This window comes from Lutjanus erythropterus, chromosome 21, assembly GCF_056507025.1.
Source record: "Lutjanus erythropterus isolate fLutEry1 chromosome 21, fLutEry1.hap2, whole genome shotgun sequence".
NCBI lineage: Eukaryota > Metazoa > Chordata > Actinopteri > Lutjaniformes > Lutjanidae > Lutjanus > Lutjanus erythropterus.
Genome location: NC_139337.1, coordinates 32,134,011 through 32,158,529, shown reverse-complemented (window position 1 = coordinate 32,158,529; position 24,519 = coordinate 32,134,011). Strand labels below are relative to the sequence as shown.

The following is a 24,519-nucleotide window of genomic DNA, read 5'->3' as shown; positions in this document are numbered from 1 at the left end:
AAGAAAATGTCAAATTTGAAGTCATTTCATGTCATTTTGAACATGTCTCTCATATTGTGTCCACTTGCTGAAGAGCTTTGCCTTTTTATTTTTCCCTCAGTAGCTCAGATTGAACTCTGAGGTGTGTCACCGTTTAGCAGCTTTAAAGTTTAACAGTGCAGAGAGGGGAGACTGCTGGGCTTCAGCTGACCTCTCCACCTCTCGCCTCATGTATCACAGCTTTAATAGAGGCTGCATTTTTTCCTCGGCGTGAGGAAATGAATTCCTGCTGTGTCTCCTCCTCGCTGACTGGAGTCGCTCCAGTGTCCTCGTCCTCGACCCTGAGCGCTCGTCCTCTGAAGCTGGAAATGCTCAGCGTCGGTTTTTGCAATCAGATTTTTTAATATGTGAGTTTAACAAGGTTGAGTTTATGTCGTTACAAATGTCAACACGGACCAGAGCCAAAAAACCTGCGTGGAGTTTTACAGCCTGATGCAGGATGGTGACAACACTGACTGACTGTAACTGTTAATAATAACCTTAAAATAAATAACCTGACAGTGCAGTTATTCAAGGGTCACATTTAGTGCTTTGACCTTCGATAACTGCAAATTCATTGGGGCAAAATATCGGACACCGAGGCTGATGGTGTAATAACATCAATTAAACTGATCAGCAACAGTCATGAATCAATACAAACACATAAACCATTAATCAAACCAATAACTAACCACAGTCAACATCAGACAACATTATCACAGGTCTACTTTAACTGCATTGTTTTCACGGGAGGAAAACGTGGTATTAATGCTGGTTGGTGGATCAGAAACACGCCGAATTAAACGCAGACTCATGACACTGTTATGTCTGTCGTGTGTGTGACAGTATGTGAGGAGTTTTTTCGGCCTTTACCGAACTGACCACCCGGTTTGCTGCTTGCTGGTTGTAAAGTGTCAGTCCATCAGATCAGAGAGATTTTTTAACTCTGTGGGTTCACAGTTAGCAAACACTACACAGCAATAACCTGCTAAACTTTACTTTAAACTTTTAACTTTTGCTGCTCATCACATAACGTCACATGTTGGCTGACGTTAGCTAGCAGGTCAGCTGTTCATGTGCGCTAATTTTGATGTCCAGCATGACGATGGAGACACTGGGGAACGTGAGTTTGATCATTTGCTGAATAACATACTTTTCTTTTAAGGATGCAACAGGAACTCAAGTGAGAATTTCTCACTAACTAACGTTGATAAAAACTTGGTACATGTGAAACATTTCCTGATGTTTCCGTTTGCTGAGCTGTCGAAGTTTCACTGTGACAGTTTGCTCATCCTACCTGTGGGAGCAGAGCATGACGGCGCTGTCCCTGAACTGCTCACGTACACCGCGGTGTCCACACAGGCTGCGCTTCTGCTGCTCAAACCTCTATCCTTCTACACAGAGTATGAAGAGAAGAAAAACTCTGTTGAGAGATGAGATGAGATTTTTTTCATGTCTGTGATGCAGAAGTAGACAGTGAAACTGCAGTGAGAGGTGTCCTGTTGCTGATATAATGTCAATATGACCATCAACACATCATTTTAATGTGTATTTTTGCCAAGAACTGCACCCTTCAAAAATAGGCAAGTCTCTTAATCTCCAGATGAAGTGCGGCTGCAGCTGCACCCGACACGCGTGAACAGTGCTGCACATGAAGGCCGTATGGACGCTCTGACCGGTTAATATGGCTGCTGAAATGAAAACCAACAGGTAACACTACACACACACGCTGCTCAAGCATGTAGTGTGATTCAGCTGTGAAGAGTTACAGCTGTGTCAGAGGGGCGCATGGAGGCGCACAGTCCGTGCGCCCAACAGTCATTTATTCTTCAAATTTCAAGAGGATGCAAAATATGAAACTGAAGGTGCAATGCATGTTTTTACACCCTGAACCAGGCGTGTGTGAGACAAACACACAAAACTTAATTCATAATGAAGGTTCAGGCCACACAAGAAGATGGACCTGAAACACAAGAGAAACACGGGAAAAACTGGAGTGTTGGCAGAGACTCATTTTAACTTCAGTCAGGACTTGAGTTTTTGTTTTTTTTAATTAAATGTTTGCACAAGTTATGTTTTGTTTTTGTTTGTTTTTTTTGATACATGATTGGGGGATTTCGAGTGCAATGTTCGTAACCTGGCAACATACTGCAGACAAACAGAGGCCAACGCACAGGGCAGCTAACATGGAGGGTGCTAATCCAAAAATAATCAAATTTGTACTCGAGGATTATGTTGTCAGTGACTGGAGTAAGAAGAGAGCAGCGTTACGCAACGACCACCACAACATCCGTCTTCATCCATCACTGAAAACACACAGAGGAAGGTACGTGAACGAGATTTACAGCTAACTCAGCAGTGTGCACCTCTCAGGATCCCGCCTCCTTGACTGACCGTCTTTGAACTGATTTAAATGTGGAAACTTGGAGATTTCATATGACTTGACCTGTGACTTGCCTGACTTGTAGCATGGACTTGACTCAACCTGATTCTCACCACAGTAACTTGGGACTTGCTTGAAGCTTGTTAAAATGTTAAAGGAGAAATGTGTAACATATTTACGGGAGTAAATCAGAAAATGACCATGAGGTGTCATCAGAGATCAAGAAAACAGATTAAGTTGAAATACTCGCCTCACTTGACATGAACGTCCCTCTTTGAAATTTATATTCTGGACAGAAATAATTGTTTTGTTTGTCTGTTTCACGTTAAATCAGTTCAAATTAATGCAGAATTGTAGCTGAATGAGTTAGTGTCTGTTAATGAGTCATAAGAAATCACTGTGAATATTCTATAAAGTAGAGATGTTAAGAACTGTTAAATTGAGCAAAATGTTAATGGAGTTTGGTAGGTGGGGGGAAACAACCTACTTCAGCCAAAGACATGGAACTATTTAATACACAACTCACCATCTGGACATTTACTTTAAACTGGAGGAAAATATCAGGAATTTAGGGGAAGAGAAAGTTTTGTTTTTGTTTTTTTTCCTGAGATTTAAAGAACCAAAGAGTCATTTCATTTGTGTACATCCTTTAAACTTTAATGGTGAAGCAAAAAACAAAAACAAAACAATACAGTAAAATAAATTAGATTAGAAAAATGCCACAAGCACATTTGATTTGTACAACAAAGCAATGCAACATACTGGAATCTTGATTTCCATATATACAGAATAAAAAATAGACTTTTTATTCTTTGTCCACTTCGTTCAGTGTCAGTATTTTTTGTCTCGATAAAAAGAACAAAATCCGAACAAATACAACCACTTCTTTTATTCCTTTTTTTTTTTTTTTTTTTTGCTTCTTTTTTAGGCTTTTTTCTGCACTGACATTTTGTATGTGTCCATGTACACACAGGATGGACAATGAGTTTGTCCCAAATAGTCCAGAAGAAGAGGCTCCACGCTCTTCTAAAACAATACCGACAAAAAGATCAAATAAAAAATAAAAACATAACAACGTGTGACTTCATTGAAAAAAGGGGACCAATACTCCGAAACTTTTGGTGAACGAGTCAACAATACTGATAGAAACACATACGACACAGAAACACTCTTAAATCTGATTGGACGTTTGTTTTCTCCCAAAAAAACAGAACAAGGCGACTGTGGATTGTCTTTTTCAGTTTACGATGAGATAAAATTAAAGAGTAAAGCATTGTGGGAAATGGAGTTTATGCTGTGCAGGGAGAGGAAAAGGAAGGAAATAAAAGCATCTCAACTCAATGAAAAAAAAAAAACTGAAGAATTTTGTTCCAAAATGACCAAAAACTAAATTAATCTGAAACAAAAAACTATAAAGCATAAATAAAACATCAGCCAGCGATCTTAAGACGCTGGTCGACAAACGACACCACATTTTAACAGACTTCAGAGATTCTGAATTTTCTGTTTTGTTTTCACACAAAATGGACATAAATCAGTTTTTTTTTTTGTTCTTTTTCAGCATCGTTGAATGTGACTTTAACAGTTTTCTCTCTCACGCAAACAAGTGCACAAACTCGACTCTTTGGTGTTCTAAAGCAAACTAAAACTGAACACTGAATGTTCTCTCCAGAACAAAAACCTCCTCCTATCTTTATTTCTCAAAGTGAACGCACAGATCTAACCGATCTTTAGAAATCCTCCTGTTTTTCTGGGACTCTGGGGAAATGTTAAACTTTATGTCTCTGGTGTCTCTTCAAACCAAAATACTTTAATCACATATTCAATTATCAATTTCTCCATTAAATACAGTTTAAAATGCCACAGCTTCAGGATTTTTTAAGGGGTTTATATCATGTTTATTCATGTGAAAACATACATTTTCCCAAAGTGCAAGTTCTTTTTGGAGATTCTTTGACAAACATTTTAAATAAAGTGTCACATTCATAACAAATTTAAAAAACATCCACAAAAATTAAAAGAACTTCTGTGAATGAATGTAGAATAATTTCTAAATCTTGATTTAATGACGAAATAAAAGGGTAAAGTCGTATGTTTGTAGCATGCTAATGCTAATCACCTTCAGTTAGCAAGCTAACATGCTAACATGTAAACATCCAGAGACAAAGTAAATATAAAAGTTGTTTTAAGATGTTTGTTCTTGTGCTTTAAATCTGATTTTATTCTCTTTGTTGTGGTTCTCGGAGACTAGTGGGGCTAGCATTTGGCTAGCTGCTACTTTAAGCTAACAGAAAGGACGTAAGATGGCCACCGCTAAACTGCCGCTCATGGGAGTTGAGACGTCTTGTTTAATTTTTGTGTCCTAGCTTGAAAGGTCTATCCCAGAAAAGTAAGTTTAGAATTTTAATTATGAGCCAAATCTACATTTTTCTTCATCCAAGTGCTTTTTATTCTCCACTTTAGCAAAAGTCCTCATAGCATCTGATTGGACAGACAGGAAGTTCCTGATGGTGGTTTCCAGGGAAACAGTTATTTTATTCATTAGTGCTCTGGGTCTCATTCATGATTCAATGAAATACAAGTTTATTTTTTAATGGTTTAAACATTTAGCTTCATACAGACATGAAATGTTTCATCTATAATAGCTAGCATCTGGAGCTAACTGACCAGCTAGGGTTGCTACATATCATCAACATGTTAGCTGTCGACTTATTCGGTCAGAGGTCTTTCTAAACTTCTCAACGGCCACGAACCGTCAGAAAACTGCAACTGCATGGAGTGCTGCAGGGAGGAAGTGTTTCTGTAGGCTAACTCTGAAGTTAGCATCGCTCTGGTTCCCTCCAAAAAACAAACAAACAACAACAATGGACTTTTTTTTGTTGGATTTTGGATCAGTGCAGAAAAACAAAAGTTTGTGACACTGACATGTTTTATTCAGCAAGATAATCTCCACAAATGAACACCACTTTTATGATTTTTGAAGCGCAGGTGGAATCAGCAGAAGTAACAAGCTGACGTTTAAACCACAGACATTTCATATAAAACCCACCAACTTCCAGACAAGGAGACCAGAGATGCTAATATGCTAACTCCTTTTTGGGTTTTAGGATTTTTTTTTTTTTTTTTTTTTTGCAGCACTCCATTGAAGTGAAGGGGAAAACCTCCAACAAAGTTCTTTAGCTCTCTTTAGCTAATTTTCTAACTTTTAGTGTGACTTTTGGAGAAGATTTCAAAACGGATTTGAAGCAGGACTTTAGCATCCAGTGAGATCAAGTCCTCCGTGTTTTTGGTGGGGCTGACGATAGTATTTTTAGACTTGGAATGAAATACTTTAAAATAAATAAATAAATAAAAAGATAAGCAACATTTCTGCTAATCAGATTTTTATTTCTGGCACTCTTAGACCTTCATGTTGGAAATAAAATGCGCATTACAATTCAATTAAATAGTAGACACATTTAAAAAAAAACAAATAGTGTAGTTCAATAATTTTATAGACTTGATTTTTGAGTCTTCGTGGCTGTAATTTACACTCATGGCTCGTGGCTACAGCCGTAATAAACTTAAACATGTTGGCCGGAGACACAGTTGTAGTCATTTGTGAGGACGTACACAACCGTCGCTCCAAACAGATGATGCATTTGTGAACACGTAGTTAAAAGCACGTATATCTCCGGCCTCGGAGTACTTTTGGAAATGAAAAATTCAGTCTTTGAATCCGTCACCTGGAGTCCAACCTGAGCAGGAAGCTCCGGTCTGTCCTCTTTTCTTTCTCTCTAACGCTCTTTTTTTTTTTTTTTCTTTTTTTTTTTCTGGCTAATCTGAGCTGAGTGTCGCTATAGTGCAAAAAACAAAAAAACGTTTGTAACGTTTCTTTAACAAAACAAACATAATAACACAAATGCAGCCAAACAAAATATTATTAACAACAATAACAATAATATTATTAATATACTTACTGACAATAATAATTATAACATCAACATGGTAACCATGGTAACATAAAGAAGTGTTTGGTTCCAGCAGCCGGCCAACTTGTTTCTTTCAAGTATCTCTCAACACACACACACACACACACACACACACACACACACACACACACACAAATACACAAACTTGCACATATGCACACTTTAATGGACAAACACACACACACACACACACACACACACCACAAATTTATACTTCCAAAAAAAAAATACAAAAGAGTCTTCGTCTTTCTTCCTCGTACGTTTTGAAAAAAGTAAACAGTTGGGAAACAAAAAAATGAGACAAAGTAAAATACAATAAGTTCAGAATACGTGAAACAAGTTGCATAGTTTTGAGATTTTTTTTGTTAGTAGTTTTTCAGGCACCTCGTCTCTCCGAGATCTGACAGGTCGAGTGGTGCTTGAACGTCTCAGCCACATAAATAAGCCTCGCTCCCTCCTCTTGTAACAAAAATATATTAGATATTCTTTTTTTCTATCTTTTTTTCTTTTCTTTTGTTCTGAAAGTGCCGTCGAGACTCTTTCTGAGTTCTGCCGGTCGAGGACGGAGGAGAGTTTTTGTTCCCAGAGAGCGACCCCGAGTGAGGGAGCGACGGAGGGAGGAGCCGAAGAACAACGAGACGCAGCCGCTGATCGTCTTTCTCTTCCTCCCCCCATCTCTTCCCAGTCTCCTCCTCTCTCTGGTTCAGAGGTCCTCCTCCTCTCCGCTCCTCTCCAGTCCAGTTTGTTTCGGAGCGATGCGGTTTACGAGCAGCCGCACTCCTCCACGATCATGTTCTGGATGTCCTTCTTGATGATCTTTTGCTCCTCGTTGTAGTAGAGCATGGACATGGCTCGTAGCCGGGTGGGGACGCAGCACGACCGTAGGTTCTGGAAGGGGCTGTAGCCCCTCATGCGGTAGTGGCTGATGACGGTAGAGTGGAAGGACAACGTGGACCCGGTGATGCTCGCCACATGGGACGGGCACTCCCCCTCGCAGTAGTTGGCGTGGTAACCGGGTGGCGCGATTATCCAGTCATTCCAGCCGATGTCTTTGAAGTTGACGTAGAACTGCCGTTTGCAGCAGACGCGGACCTTCCCGTCACACTCCAGTCCACGCTTCCTGCGCCGCCGCGAATCGCCGCCGTCCTCCTGGCGCACCACGGCCATGAGGAAGGGCCGGTGGGATTGTTCCCGCTGGTTGGTGCGCTGTGATGTCTCTGAGCCGCCGGACACCAGGACGAGCGTCGCGCCAGCATCGGCGCAGAGCGGGCAGGACACCTTGAGGCTCAGCGTCGTGCTCTCGGTGCTCTCCAGCAGCGCCTGCACCGCCGCCGATACCGGAAAGGTGTGCCACCCGCTGCGACGGGTGTCCACAGTTTTCTCCGCCAAGAGGAGGTCGTCCTGTGGCAAAGACTGGTGTCCGCTGGAAAGCCGGCGCTGCTGGAAGAGGCGGATGGTGACTTTGGCTCGGCTGCGATTGGTCTTCGCCAAACGGAGGAAGAGCCAGACGTTGGCCTGCTCCACCAGAGACAGATCGCCGCCTTCTTTAGACAGGACAAAGTTCACCGTCCCCTGAGACTCACCTGAGACACACAGACAGAGAGACAGAAGGTTAGGACAACGTCCACGCTGTAAAAACAAAAATGTTGAGAAAACAAGGCAATGTCCTGCAATAGATGTTTGAGTTCAGAGCCTGTTTCACCAACTACTAAACTGTAGTTGAGATAATTTACTTTTCTTCTTTGGATAAAATTAAATCTTTGAGTTTTAAAATTGTTGTATTTTCAATTAAAACCATTTAATTTTCAGGCATCAATGACAGATCAGGTTCACAGCTTCAGTTTCTAAAACGCAAAACTCAAAAATCTTAAATATCAGAAACATATATATATATATATATATTACAGTGCACTGAGTCAGTGAGCATCACAGACACGTATACAGACACTTCAGCTGCTGGGATTCATCCGTGCTGCTGCCACTTTGGTTCAGTCCAGACTGACCTATGGACACATACATGTGACCGTGGGAAAAAGCAGTTTTTTCTACGTTTTGTCTTACACGTGTCTACGGGTCAGTCTTGACCGAATCAAAATGGCAGTAACGTTGATGTTCGATCTGAAGGCCAATGTGGCGTCTACATATACGAGTCGGTAGAAAACTCTGGTCTCTGATTGGCTAAAACATATTTTGAGGTCAACTAAATCACAGTTGACGGTGTATTACAGTAAATTGCAGGTAACCATAGCAACTGTGCTGAGTCAGCAGTTAGCTGAATGATGAAACTAACCAGACCATGTTACACACACACACACACACACACACACACACACACACTTTAAAGCAGTTTCACAGACATGGATGAACTGTGGATTTCCTCCTCTCCTACATGTGAATGAGGACCCTGAATGCCTCACTTGAGTTGATGAGTGAGTTCAGTCTTAACTGAACTGAATTCAATCTTTCTCACACACACACACACACACACACACACACACACACAGATTGGAGTCTTCCTGCTGACTCAGCAGCGGTGGTCGGAGGTTTTGGAGCGTTTAAAGCAGCTAATGTTTCCCACCAGGAGCTCACAGTGACTGAACTTACAGCAGAACGTCTGTCAGTTCTGTTTCCTCACTGTGAATTCTGGAAAAGTTTAAAAGCTGCGAGTCAGCCGGACAGAAGTTGAGTGTGTTTGAAGAACAAAGTTTGATCTGGAAGGTTGAACAAGTTTGTCTTTTTGATTTTGTGCGAGTCGAAGCCGCTGGTGTGTGCAGATCATGATGCTTAGCTAACGTTAGCCTAACAGCTAACTTTGTAAATCAATGAGGCAGAACACTAAGTGTTACATCACAACTTGTTCAGGACTTGAAACTCAAAATGTAGGACAATCCAAACCTATTTCGGCAGTTTTTCTTCGAACTTTAAGAAAAAAATGTGATAAAATTTAAAATATTCTGTTCCTCCTTTTGCTGGAGACCCCATAAAACCCATTCAAAGGCCCCTGAAAGTCCCCTGACCCAGGCTTGAAAACCAATGTTCCATATTATATTACATCTGGATATTAGTACACACAAATACCATCACTTCATCATATTGTATATTAGTGTGACGGCTGATGTTTGAACAGGCTTTTAACTCTTGTTTTGTTCTTATCTCGTCTTAATTTGTGTCCTCACCGTGCACACACACACACACACACACACACACACACACACACACACACACACACACACACGTCCAGACCTGTATTTTACATTTCCTCGAAACCTCCAGGCCAGACAGCGAGCTAATCACTGGTTTGAAGACCCAATTACCATCCACCGCCGTTACATAACATCTCTGCATCACCTTTTCCTCTCTGTCTCTCTCTCTCTGTCTCTCTCTCTCTCTCTCTCTCTCTCTCTCCCTCTCTCTCTCTCTCTCTCTGTCTCTCGCTCGTGGGTGTCCATACAGAAAATCAAAGTCACGATTTGGGGAGTTTATGAATGTCAGCAGCAGTGATGCTCTGTTAAACGGTGTGAATGGGCGGCCTGTCTCTGCGTGTGCGCGCGTGTGTGGAGGCGGTCGGCACTTTAGCGAGTCCATTAACGCCGTTTAACCGACAATTCGGAGGCGATTATCTCGCTTACATCACAATCACTTCAGTGAGGTTAAAAAATAAAAGCCCCGTTGGTTCATTCATTGTTTCTTAGAATAGTGTTTGTGATGTTGATTCAAGCTGCTGGAACAAGAAGAGTCTTTGTTTTCGACTCCTGCAGCTTTAAAACAAAGACAGAAACCAATCTGTTCATAGTGCTGCGAATATACAAGATCAGGCTGCTCACAATTTGGTTTTTACTTCATGTTCCTCTGTGGCACAGAGCTCCTTTGTTGTACAAAAACTATTAAAATCACATCACTGCGTCACTGGCTGACACGTTCCTTCATCACCTTCAACACACACTCTGGTTTATTTGGTCCCTCCAGGAAGCTGTGATGCTGTAATCACAACAATTCAAGCAAAGTCGACCGATCGCTGCACTGTAAAAACAACAAACGTTAAGTCAACATGTGAAGGCAACAGACTGCCATAGATTTTTGAGCTCTGAACTCAAATTCCAAAATTTAAAAAAAGTTTTACCAGGTACTGATCTTTTGCTGAGATAATTTACTTTTCTTCTTTAGATAAACTTTAAGTTTTGAATTTTAGAAACTCAAAACATTGTATTTAAAAATATTGAGTAAATTCATTGAAGTGAAACTAAATGTTAAAGTTTTAATATTTTCAATTAAAACTATTTAATTTCAAGAAAAATCAGGTTTGCAGCTCACTGAGTTTCTAAAACTGAAAGATTTAAGTTTATCTGCAGAAGAAAAGTCTATCTTTTTAAAATGTATTTCTAAACTTAAAGTTCAAAACTTTGCAGGTTGACAGTCTTGGAGAGCAAAAAAGACTGAACGGATTGGCTGAGATGGAATTTCAGAACTAAGTGTCCTACAATCATTTAGCCTTTTTAAAAAATTATCTCCACTTCCATGCAGATTTTTGTTTATAGGGATTAGCCTCCAAATCCAGGATGTCAAATGTTAATTAGAAAAATATCAGCCATGCATGATCTCTAAAAGAATTATACAATACGTTCAATAAAAATGTAAGTGTGATTAGACCACGTTTAATATTCAATATTCCTATTTCCAATGCAAATCTTTAACTGCAGAGAATTGGAAACCAAATCACAGAAGATGGAAGCAACAAACAATCAGAAGATGAAAATCAAGAAAACTGATTTGTGGTTGAAGCACAGCAGTGATACAGCTGCAAACACGGAGAAAGACGAGCAAAAGAAAGAGCCAAGAAAATACCATCAGTGTCAGGAAGAATCTGTTCTGATGGGATTTACCTCAAAGAGCGCGGCCATGTGCTAATATTTAGATTTTTATTACTATATAACCACTGCATTAAGTTTTAAAGTGGAGCTCAGAGCCTCAGAAGGACTTCCTGAAGAGAACCAAATGTTAAAAGGTTCCTCACAGTCAGCAGCAGAGGAAATCCTAATAGCATGTTAGCAGCACAAAGTAGCAGCTGTGACAGTGAGTGCAGTCAGATAGAAGTCAGTTCTGTTATTACGGCTGTAATGACAGACGAGCTGTGAACAGACGTCTGTTACATGTGTGTGATTTACAGCCGCATGTTCGCCTCCGTCTGCAGGAACGCCGAAAAATGACATTGACCCTGTCTGAACTGTGTCAGGTATTAAAATCAAGCCGCAGAGCCACAAAAAGAAGTTAATGATACTAATCCAAGACAGTGAATGCATCACGAGCAGCCAGAAGATTCTTTCACTGTCATTTTTTTCTGGCTGAGAAACTGAAACATGTTAAACATTTCGTTTCTCCTGCTGCACTCGACTGCAACATGTGAGATAAAGTGATTATTTTGTTAGTATTCGACAGCTACAGCTCTCAGGAGGCTTTTACTGCTCAATAAACTCAACACTGTTTACCACTCAGACGGCGGAGGCTCCTTGAATGCAACAACAACTCGGGATGAGCTCAAACTAACAAACTGAACAGTCCAGAACCCCAAATCCCAGTTTAGACTGTCAAAAAACAGATTTAGCAAAACAAAACACAGTTTTGACAATCGAAGACCAAGTTTAGACCATCAACATCCAGTTTAGATGATCAAAAACTATGTTTAGAACATAAAAAACTAAGTTCAGCCCATCAAAGCACAGTTTTGACAATTAGAGACCAAGTTTAGACCTTTGAAATCCTTTATTTTAGACCATGAAAACCCAGATTAGACGATCAAAACTAAGTTTCACTCATGAAAACCGCGTTTCACTAAAGTTCAAGTTAAAGTTAATGGAGTTTTTTGAACAGTTTCTGTATTATCTCATCATCTGGTCCACTTGCATTAGAACAATCTGTCTGAAGCAGATCCAGATGCAGATTTAAATTTTAAATAAATTGAAAGATTTTAAAACTTGTGCAGTTTTAGTTATGTTCAGAATGAACACACACAAACTGTTGGCTCTCTTAATGTAAAAACTCAGTAGAGCAAGTAAGAAATAACAAGATCCAGCAGCTCGTTGACACTCAGAGACAAGAAGTTTGTGTTTCCTGGAGTCTGTCCGACCTCTGCAAGTCTTCTCCTCACAGCTCATCTCTCTCTCTCTCTCTCCTCCACTCACTGTCTGTGTCTCTCTCTCTCTGTAATCCCCCTCCATTTACACAAGACTGATCTTTACAAACTGATGTCTCAACAACTCATAAAACCTGATTTCTGGCCCCCGTCTGCTCCGCCTGACTCTCTCTCTCTCTCTCTCTCTCTCTCTCTCTCTCTGTGTGTGTGTGTGTGTGTGTGTGTGTGTGTGCTGTGGGCACAGTTTGTCATGCAGTGTCTGTTTGGACAGAACAGCAGTGAGGGAGGAAAACTGAAACACACACAGTTGTTCTGCAGAAAACCTCAGCTCAGTGTTTTCCTCTGACTTTACTGAGGAGAATCAGTTCTGACAGGAGACTCTCGAAGGCGTGTCAATGAATTTAAATTTAAATTTTCATAATACAAACTGATTCCATGCCAACCTGATGTATCCCATCAAAACCCATGTTCAGACCATCAGAATCCAAGTCTAAATCATCAAGACTTAAAAAAGTTTAGACCCCCAAAACTCAAATCTAGTTAAACAAAACTACATTTTTGGTGATGAAAACTCAGTTCAGACCATCAAAACCCCGTCTTAGCCCATCAAAATCTATTTTTGGCCATCAGAAAAGAAAAGTTTAGACAATAAAAACCCTGTATAGTCCACCAAAGCTCAGTTTAGATCATTAAAAACCCAGTTTGACCAAAGACTGTCCGCTCTGGACACCTGAACATCGTCCAGTCATCAGTGACATGATGTCGCTGCAGCGACTCGCCTCTCAGTTCTCACTGTGACGATTCGTACAGAGAAAACTCGACTCTCACCATCATCATCATCATCATCATCATCAACAACAGCATCCAAACACATCCTAACTCTCCCATCAGCCCCTGGGGCGTATTATGACTTTGATTTGATTTATCAGACGAAGCCTCTCAGAAGCAGCTAACAAAGCTAAACAACAGATCCTGCCAACATGTGACACAAACACTGATCGCTATGTTGTTAAAAGGACAGTTGGTTTATGATACATCTTATTAAATCCTCTGTAATCCCCTCCAAACACACACACACACACACACACACACACACACACACACACACACACACACATACAAACAGTGCAGAGGCTCAAGAGGCATTTCCTACAGAATCCCACTGAAAAAATATCAGGGTCCTTTGAGGCCCCTAAAGTTTTGGGCCCCACTTTGCAAAGCTGGCAGTTAAACCAAGGTTCCAATTTAGGCGAAAAATCGTCAGAACATTTCAAAAGTAAGTTAGGATGCAGCCCTCTTTAGGCCTCAGTATCCCATGATGCACTGCGTGACAGTCAGCTGTTGAACTTGTAAAGTAATAAACTGACCAGACATTACTTCACCTGTAAGTTACCTACAGCAGTGACACATTCAACATTGTTCAAGTTAAAGCTTTTTCTGAGTTTGCAGGTTGTCGAGGAGCACCTGAACACACCGCGTCATTCTGGGAGGAGGAGGAGGAGGAAGAGGAAGAGGAGGAAGAGGAGGAAGAGGCCTTTTAGAGGCTGCTAATTCTGGATTTAACTGTTGACATCGGTGAGTGAACACACCCTGATCCTCTGTTCCATGTGTTTACTGAGACTGTGACAATGACCAACACACACACACACACACACACACACACACACACACACACACACACACACACACACACACAGTACGCATCTGTCCAAACACACACTGTCTCCCTGTGTGTGTGTCTTCTCCATTGTCCATCATAATCCCTCCTTCAATGGATGAGCAGCGTTCAACAGGCTGAGCAAACCTGTGTGTGTGTGTGTGTGTGTGTGTGTGTGTGTGTGTGTGTGTGTGTGTGTGTGTGTGTGTGTGTGCAGGTTTGTATATGTGTCCTTCAGCTGTTTGTGTAAATGTGTCTTTGTTTGTGTATTGGCTGAGTGTGTTTGTGTGTCAGAGTTGAACTTTTCTTCCTCTGAACCTGCTGCTGAGTGTTGTTTCTATTTTCAGCTTTTCTTTGACTTTATCCCTCAACTATCTGCAACAACTGTTCAAAGAGTTACAGAAGAAAGAAAGAAAGACAGAAAGAGAAAGGATTTCAGTTTGCACAGCTGTTTCTGTCTCTGTCCTCCATGCTGTGAAGACATGGTGGAGATGAATCAGAGGACAAGCACGAGGAGGACGAGCAGTAGGTACAGTAGGGTGTATCTGACAGATGTGACAGATCAGCGTGCGAGGACTTCCTGTCCAAACGCTGCTCTCTGTCTGCTTAATGGGAACTTTAATCTAGCGCTCGATCTGCTCTCTGTCTGTCAGGTTTACATTAAAACAGATCAAAGACTCTCCATCTTTCTGCTTCTGCATTTACACTGTAGAAAAAGAGCGACAGTTTGATTTTAAGCCTTCAAATTAAAGCCAGACTCTACCAGAGGTGTGGAACTTGACTTGTTACAACTTGACTTGGATTTAACAACAATTACTTGTGATTTCTTTTGGACTTGAGCCTTTTGACTTAAAAACTCAGGTTCAGACCATCAAAACCCAAGTTTAGACCATCGAAAACCAAATTTAGCCCAAAGCGAGTCACGACTTCACTTGGACTTGAGCCTGTTGTCTTGAAAGTACCTTTCTCCAAGTCCAAAGAATAAAAAGTTTGAATCATGAATCAATTAATTTCCTGAATCGACTAATGTTAACACAGTTCATTCTCAGCAAGTCAGCAAGAAGTTTGTTTTTTTTCACAAAGACGATGTTTAATTGGACTCAAATTGACTGTACGTCCCTGAGAGCAGGATGAGACACTTTTAAATAATTTCCAGGAAAATACAAACTACAGAGAATATCTACAAAATGACTTTTTTTTTGTCTTTTTGTTGTTAGATGAGATACTGCTGTATAGTTGATGTATAGCATGAAACACATCGATCTTGACTTGATGGAAATATTTTTTTACAGTGTGCCAGAGGTTTGGGATCTTTCTTTTTTTCCTCTTTACCATTAAAAGGCTCACAGTCTGCCCTTTCTTCTGTCTTTTTAGTTTACATTAGGAGGGATCAGCGGGCTGGGTCACACTTCTACCTCCTCCCCAGCCCCCCAACACACACACACTCACACACACACACACACACACACACACACACACACTCACACACAGCATGCAGCCGGTGACTGGCGGGGTCGTGGGTTCTGGATTTAATGACTAAATGACGGCTACTTTTACATGATAAACTGATGTGTTCTGGTTCATGGTGAAACCTTTAGTCACATGACTCCTCTAAACTCCTGAAATGTTGGCGTGTTCCTCTAAAATCATTGGACTAAAGTGTTTAAATGATGATGTAAGCAGTGACAGCGTTAATGGAATTCAGGGGAAACTTTACGTGGGCGTTAAAACCCTCAGTAAGGACTGTCAGGCTCAGCCTCGCCTGCGTGGGACAGAAATCTGCTGCAGATCCCGAGAGTCGACGCCCTGCTCCTCGGCCTTATTGGCACCACATGTGAGTCAGCGGGGTTGTGTTAGTAAACACACACACACACAGACACACACACACACTCAATGTGAAACTGAATCTGTGTAACGCTGTCAAACAGCCGGTAAACAAAGGTGGTGAGGAGGCATTAAAGCAGCCTCGCCGTCTGACGAGAGGAATGTCCTGAATGCCAAACTCTCTCATCGTCACCAGGAGGAAAAGGGAAAGTCTCGTCTGCATCGACTACACACACCAGAACACACACTTAAAAAAAAAAAAAAAATCCCTCCTTTAGTTGTGAAGAAGCTTTAATCATTTTCAACTTTGTCTTTTGGGTGGATCAAAGCAAAGAGACGAGAAAAATGATTCGGAACGAGAGAAAATGAACAAAGGAGGTGTTCAGATGGTACACACCCTTTATGGTGAAACTACACCCAACACAGAGAGGGTTTGGTGATCAATTAATTGATCAGCAGGAAGTGATTGGGCGTTAGTTCTCCAGTGTGAGGATTTGCAGTTTTTTCTCATCTTACAGTAAACTGAATGTCTTTGAGTTCTGGAGTCTTGGTCGGTCAAAACGAGACATTAGAAGACGTTGAGCTTTAGGAACTTGAGGACATTTATCACTGTTTTCTGACAGTTTCCAGACTACATAATTGATCATTTTTGAGCTGCAATGGTTAATCAATTAGAAGATTGGAAGCAAATTAATCAACAACTATTCTGATTAACATTTTTCAAGCAAAAGAATCGTGAACCTGGATGGTTCCAGCTTCTGAAATATAAGGATGTGGTCTATTTGCTAGTGAGTTTAATGTCTTCGGGGCAAACCAACACAGCGAGGGTGGCTGTTTTTACTTTTGGACTAAATGATAAGCAGATTCATCGAAAATTAAAGTAATCGTTAGTTGGAGCCCTAATCATGTTCCAGGGCAGTGAACGCCTCACATGGAGCCTGACCGGATCACAGACGGCGAGGGAAAGGCGAGGACACCCACCAGGTACAGTAACCAATCACAGCTGAGATCTGTGTTTAATACAGATCAAAGTAAAACCGGAGCCTGAAGGTGTTCAGACTGCATGCAAAGACACAATTAGTGGCCACGCGACACATAAACACAAATGGATGTAAATTTACGTAAAGTTGCTCCAGATGGTTCAAACTGAGGTGAAGACAAAGTTAAAAAAAGTTTTAACTTAAATTAAACAGAGTTCATCCTGACGTCTCGTGCCTCGGCGTCTTTGGTTTGTTTCCTTTTCATGGTTGATATTTTATGACTTATGTTTACTTATATTTTACATACTGTGTGTATTTCTGCCGGGCAAAGTTCCCTTGAAGTGACAAGACAAAGACTGGCTCAAACTGAGGCAAACGGCTGAACTTGTAATATAGTTTTTGTGTAGCTGAGTCTTTCCTGTCATGCAACCCTGGCTCTTAAAAATGGCAACATTCCTGTAAGTATTACTTTCTTGTATTGTATAGAAGCCGTAGATCAGAGGACATACAGAGACCACAGGTCACATCTGGAGTCAAATTTTTTTAAATTTTCACTTTCCACAATGTCTGCAACAGTTAAACAATTGAAATGACAGAATATGCTGTTGGTCCAGACCCCGAGAACACGAGAAAACATCATTTTTATGTGCCTTTTATGGTGTAAAGATGCTAAGCTCAGGTTTGGTTTGGGCACGAACACGGCTTGATTAGGTCTGGAGAAAGATCCTGGTTTGGATTAAACTACTGTGCCAAGGTTAGTACAACTTTTTTGTCATGGTTACAGTAAACATGGTTAAGGTTCCATGGCGATGACGGTCATGGATTAAAAAAAACGATGTTGACTGTTAGTTGGAAACAGAAATGAACAGCGTGTTCGAGCCAGTCGCACAGTAACAACCGTAAGGCTGGACTGGTAAAATGGAAGACACATCAAAAAGAGATGGCTGTGCTCGCAACTCTTGATTCTTTTAGCTCTAATTTTATCCCACGCATGTGGAAATGTAGCGTAGAGATCAGAGTAGGGAGTGCACGAACATACGGCACGAAGTGAGTCATGTATTGAGTCAGTAAAGGACTGTGCATTTTATTTTTCCTTATGGGACAATCCGGCATACGGAACAATCCTGTATCCGGTAAACAGGATGGACGGCAACCCTAATGAGGGCTGATCCGAACGTTTCCTCTGACGGTAAGACACAACATCTGCCTGTTTCAGACCTTGATTGAAGTCTGATGCATTGATCAATAATGGGATCTTGCTGATCAAACATTTTCAGTTGCTACAGCTGTCAAGATGTCGTCTCTGCATGCTGGCGTGGCGTCCTGACCTCTGACAAACATCATAAAAGGAAAGAACCTGTTATTTTCTTGTGATAACAGGTTGATTATCTTGTTATTTCCAGATGAAAAATAAACGTCGAGATAAAGGCCTCGACCACAGCTGTTCTCGGCTTCTGTAATGTTTATTGCTGCTGCCAAGCAATCAAGTAAAGTAAAATGAAGTAATTTTCTGGTTAGTTTGACAAGCAGTCTGATCTTTAAGACAGTCCCAGTCTGCATTGTTAACTTGCCAAAGCTGCCCTGTCGCGTGCTTTGGTTGTTCGAACCAAATGAAAGTGGTGTGTCGAATTATTCCGGCAATGAAATTCTACTAAAAGACAATAACAGACTGTGGGAAACAGAGTTTGGGACAGACTTTTCAACATCAGACTGACATCAGCTGCACTGCTTTGTTCCTGCACGCATCTGTCGTGTTTTCATAAGTTTTTATTGTGTTTTCATTGTTTTAATAAAGCGATTTTGTGGCATGCTTTTCATTTTCAGGCCTCGTCTACAAACCACATTACTCTCTCGGGACAATAAAGTTTTGAGCTAAATTGAAGCTGAAGTGCCAGCTTGTAGCTCTCTGTGTCTGTCTGGTTTCCCAGGCCAGTTTATTTATAATGAGAGCAGATAAGCAGCCCAACCTGACAGTCAAATGTTCCCATCACAAAAAATACCAAAATGCCAAAGAGACCGTGCCGCTCAGCACGGCTCAGGTTTCCCACACGAGTTTCTGACACGCCAACGGAAATCACGTCCTCTCCAAACCTTTAATGCCTGCAGAGTTTGATGAGCAAAGATGAGATGAGACCTCAACCGTCCACCATGACAGGACAAATAAAACACCATGTGATGAAGCTTACATCCAAACAGGAATCAAATCTGTCATAATCCTTAATAAACTAATCAACTTGATCCAAGAGACTGATCCAATCAGTTCAGTGACAATGTGGCATTTTAATTTACACTCGCTGCAACAGTTCAGGAGTTTCCAAGTCGATTGTTTCACACAAACGTAACCACACCCACCAGTGATGTCACGGTGCACTGACCACACCCTCAGGATGCTTTCTGCTGGTGGCAATTTACCTGATTTATAATTTTATCATTAACCTGGTAAGCGCTTAACCAAACAAGTTAGTCGGAGAAACATAAAACTCAAGCTTAAACTCTATTTAGGACCAGGACATAAGTATCAGGGGTGCAGAAGTCGCTAACCATGAAGTGCACCGGGGAAACGTTGGTGTTTGCTTGTACTACTTGCAAACAAAACGCTGGCAGGTAGCGTCTCTGAAACGAACACCAAATCGAAGCCAGGAAAGGTGAACTGGGCTCAGTAGCCCTCTGAGCCTCTGAGACTGACGGAGACCAGTTTGAAGACCGGGAATACAGTACTGAGGTGGTTCAACGTTACAGTGGTACCAACCAGGATTCTGACACCAGGGACGATGAAGACATGGCGGGTCCAGGACACGCAAAACAGTTGAGGAGCAAGTTTGTAGTGGGTTAATTAATAAGTGTGCTTTGTTCACCACGTTTAAACGTCTGTGAGTGTTAAGTTGGAATTCTGTGTATTAAACAATGAGAGCCAAATTTACATTTTACTAGTTGACTAATCGTCTGGACTAACGTCTACTTGTCGATTGGGCATCTTTAGTCAGGGACAGCCCTAAATCTGGTCCAAAACGTGACCACAGCGCTGACAGCCCCGTCATGTAATCTGATCTCTGTTTGTCTCTTTATCTCTGCAGGAAAAGTGTTATCACTGCTGTTAAGGTAACAACTTCCTGTTAACATAACAACACATTAACAGCATTTAACAGTTAGCTGTTATCTCCCAGCACTCTCCTGCATCACGTTCTCACAGATGCTCTCACACACACTCTCCCAGTCCGACCAGTTTGATACTGGGACAGGGTGAAAAGGCTTCAGTTTGTAATGAATGTAAGGCTTCGTGGTTTAAGAAGAGACGAGCGGGGAGTGTTGAGTCTGGAGGAGTCATTCAGGGACAGTTACCAAGGTTGAGATGGTTAACTTCTCTCTCTAATTCTCTCCCCTCTTTCCCTCTCTGTGTCTCTTTCCCACCGATCTCTCCCCCGTTTCCTCCCCCCCTCTGTTTGAACTCGCCTGTATTTAGCGAAGCCACCGCTCGCTGCCTTCCTGTCCTCCCCGATTCCTCCCAGAGGGACAACACAGCGGGCGGCAGACAGAGAGGAGGCAAACAGAGGGAGGTTTCACTCCGAGCATTTTTCAATGTATCATGACAAACACTTTGTTCTAATGAGGGACGATTTATATCACATTTGGGATTGGAAGTGATTGGAAGTGATTGGAAGTGACTGGAAGTGGGCAGCTCCAAACTTCAACTGATATTTAGGCAAAATAAAAGTAATTATATGCTGTAATTTTTATTATGGCTATACAGCACTTTAGGTAATTTTTTTCTTCAAAGCAACTCATGACGGTGACATTTGAGGCAAGACACTGTTTATAAACAGTTGTATCTGACGGCTTTATTAAAAGTTAATTAATTCTTTATTGTTTTTGTTAGGGACTATTAATCCACATTTGGTGCAGTGGTGAGTATTTGGGGCAGCAGGACGGTGTGTGTGGCTTCAGTACACACTCAGTACTTTTTAATGGATTCATTCAGAATGTGCACGTGAAGACAAACAGATGCTCTAATCACCTTCACTGTGAAATCTTTTCCCCCGTCGGTTTGTGTGTTAGCGCATCACGGCAGGTCTGCACACAATCTGCACTTGTTTACTATTGGGTGATTCATCTCTTCAGACAGAGAGCATCTTTGGCGGCCGGTCACACATCAAAGCAGAGCCAAACGATGTGGTGGGACGACGACAACTAAAAACGAGCCGCCGGGGATTCAAACAGCGTTACGAGTGCACGGACGCGACCGTAAACACGCTATAAACACGCTAAAGCCACGTCATGACAGAGTGACGGACGGGGGAGGGGAGAAGGTGGAGGAGGAGAGAAGAAAACTTGAGAGGTGGAGAAGGATGAGAAGAATAAACAGAGAGAAAATGCAAAAAATGTGGGTTAAAGCCAAGAAAAAGATCAAAAGAAGAATGAGTAAGAGAAAAGAAAGCAGACATGCTAATTATAGTTTATTCTGTCTTTGTATCAGCTGCTCAGATCCACTGCTTCCTCTCAGTTGTCAGAAGTCAGTGAACCGGCCCCGGGCTCTTCGCAGGGTTGCTAGTTTGAGTCCCCAGACAGAGCGGGCCCCCAGAATAGATCCAACAATGACCGGTTTATTCTGTCTGCCAGCGGAGGGAAGGCTACATCGAGGTTAGAGCGAGATGAAAGCGGATTGTGGAATGTCGCTAATGATGTGTTCAATTAAGTTCAATTAGCCTAATTGTCCTCTGTGTGTGGGGAGAGGCGGAGAGAAGAGGGGAAGATAAACAGCGACGGAGGAGAGGAATTTAAACAGAACGGCCGGATGGATAGAAAACGGCGGACAGATACGTATTGTGTCAGAGCTGCTAAACGGAGGTTGACACTTCGTCTCCGCCAAGAATCCAGTCATCCCTCCGCTCCCCTACTCGCCATCTCCGTCGCCCAAAATAATTACCGAGGTCCCTGAATGCATCGGTTATTCCTAACAAAGCACAGGACTGGCTGGGTGCAAAGTATTCTCACGGCGGGCTGCGTTACATCTTAGAAAAAACAACAAGGTTTTATGAGCTCCTATGAAAAGTGACAGGCTCTTTTTTTACTTTAAAACAGCACCGACTCTTTTTTAGCTCGTACATTTCGTTTCACAGCTCATAAAACATAAAACTGTTTTTATGATACATCAAGACAAAACTACAGCAGTAATAATCCATCTTTCCAAAAACCACGTTCAAGTGAAAAGTCCTCCAGTGACCGTGGGTTTTATGAGTCTTCAGGGATCAGAAGCAAAAGAGGAAGTCAGGTGACGTTACTATGGAGACCACAAAGACGATTGGGGTGGGCTCTCTGTGTTCTGCTTTAGTTATTTTAAAAATACAAAAGCATTTTGTTGTTGTTTTTTTGTTTCTTGAGCCAAACCAGACCTGAGATTCAGACTAGATTTGAATGGAGTACTTTGAGATGTTCTTGAGGAGTTCCTTAGACTTGATTCTAAAGAGGTTCTCCCCTGTAAGGTGGTTCTAAGATGGTTCTAATGCTTAAATGGGCATTACTGAGGTTAAATGGCAGACCAACAACTCCTGTGTTCTGTGAGCTAAAACTACTGATTTTGTCAAGTTGAGTAAAGTTTGGCTGGTTTGTCGAGTGATGTTTGTCTTATATAACAGTGGTTTCTTGAAAAGTCTGTCTGACAGAAAGGTAAAGAGGTGAAAATATTCTAAATATAGCGTAAACTTTGACTGTTATTGATTTTTTAGGTGTGGAAAACATGTGTTGCAGCTGACCCCGTCCACAGCAGGACATCCGTTAGCTTCCAAAGCTGCATCTCCAAACCGGGGACGTGTCGACCGCCATCCACTGTAGGTGGTCAAACACCGACTATGATAAGTACCTGATACGACCACTTCAATGAATCTGAACTGTCCCTTTAAGAGCACATTGATCCATGAGGAGAAACTCTTTGAACAGCATCAGAATCTGTGTTTTCCCTCAGAGAAAGCTGCTCCTCTCAGCCTGTCTGCACAGATCCAGTTCATAAAAATCTTTTCCATCTGCTGTTCCAGACTCTCGCCTACAGAAACTCAAACTGCATCAACAGAAAATCCAGAGGAGGAAGAAGAAGACGTCACAGTCCCGCCCACACAGCCTGACTGACAGGTGAGCCCGTGGAAAGAGCAACGGTGCAGGGATTTCACAACAGGAGGAGGATTTTAAATCTACTGCTGTGTCTAATTGACTGCAGACTTCTTTTGCAATATTGTCTCGTAAAATCAACTCAAAGAAAATGTAAGTTTCACCTTTTCCACTGTTTTATCTCCCTGAGTATGAAACACTTTATATTACTGCTAACATTTTAAAATGATTTTCTTTTATTTATAGAAGAAGTTTGATTTTCTACAGCAAATCAAACCCACAGGACAAACAACATCAAATATGTTGAGATGGGTGTGAATTTAATCCTGTCTTTTATCAAATCTCAGATGCTGGAGTATCTTTTAATGAAGATTTCCTGCTCAAAGATTATTTAATAGCTCAATATTCATCACATCTATATCAGTATCGACATGCATGTTGTTTGATATTGATATTGATATTGATATTCTTAATTTACTTTTTTCTTACAGAATACACTGCAGAATTTTTTATTACAAAATATCACTGTTTTTTTTAATCCGAGTTCAATATAATGTGTATATTAATATTTGTGTTTTCATTTAGTAATTATTAAGTTATATAAAATTATTAAAAATAGCAGTTAAAGTTTACTGTTTCAGTGCCCTGATGGAGTTTAATGTTTCCATCAGATTCCATCAGATCAGATTTGATGATCACATTTGAGGCGTCATTGTAAAAAAAATTGCATTTACTTATATATTCTATATTGGCACATACATCAATATTAGACTGTTTTTACTCCCTAATATCAGTGTTGGCGTCAGCCCTAAAAATCCAGTATTAGTCGGAATCTGTCAGAGTTATTCAAGATAATAAGATTCATGTAGAAACTTCTGTCTTTCTGCAGAAAATCTATCAACTACTTTCTTTCTACCTGAGAGAAAGTAGTTCCTACATGAAACTACTCGCAACAAGGTGTGGATCATCTCGAGTAACCAGGTCATGATTCCTGGAAAGAAACATCAGCATTGAAATGTTCAGCTGTAAGTGAAGTGACATCTAGTCAGAGAAGTCGGACATCTTTATGGCTGATATCTCCAAAACTCTGATGGATAAAAAGCTCTGCAGGTCAGAGAAAAAACATGTCATTTGGATTTTGGGGTGAACTGTCCCTTTAAGACATAAAGTTGACCAGCTGTTGACTGAGATGGATGATCAACTTTCAGTAGAAGAAATGTAAAAACTGACGGAGGTGGAGGAGATTAGGAAAACGGTCAGCGGGGACGGAGAATCTCGCCAAATCTGGAGTTGATGGTTAAAACACAACAAAAAAACAAAACCGGACACACGAGGCGTCTGCATGAGAAAAGCAGTACTTTTTTTTTTTTTTTTTTTTTACAATGTCTTTGTCTGCAGGAAAACCTCACAAGTCTCTGACCCATCAGTGACCTGAAGTTAAAGTTAAAGGTGTGACGACTACA

At 41.2% G+C, this 24,519-nt stretch overlaps 1 protein-coding gene across 2 annotated transcripts in view; it reads right to left on the bottom strand.

Annotated features, from left to right (window-relative positions):
• Window positions 1-5,261: 5,261 nt before the first annotated feature.
• Window positions 5,262-24,519, bottom strand: part of inhbaa (inhibin subunit beta Aa) — a 21,630-nt gene continuing 2,372 nt past the window's right edge. For both annotated transcript variants that reach the window (XM_084747359.1, XM_084747360.1), the window contains one exon: window positions 5,262-7,955. In XM_084747359.1, coding sequence (XP_084603485.1) covers window positions 7,135-7,955 — 821 coding nt within the window. In that variant the 3' untranslated portion in view covers window positions 5,262-7,134. The remainder of the gene's footprint in view (window positions 7,956-24,519) is intronic.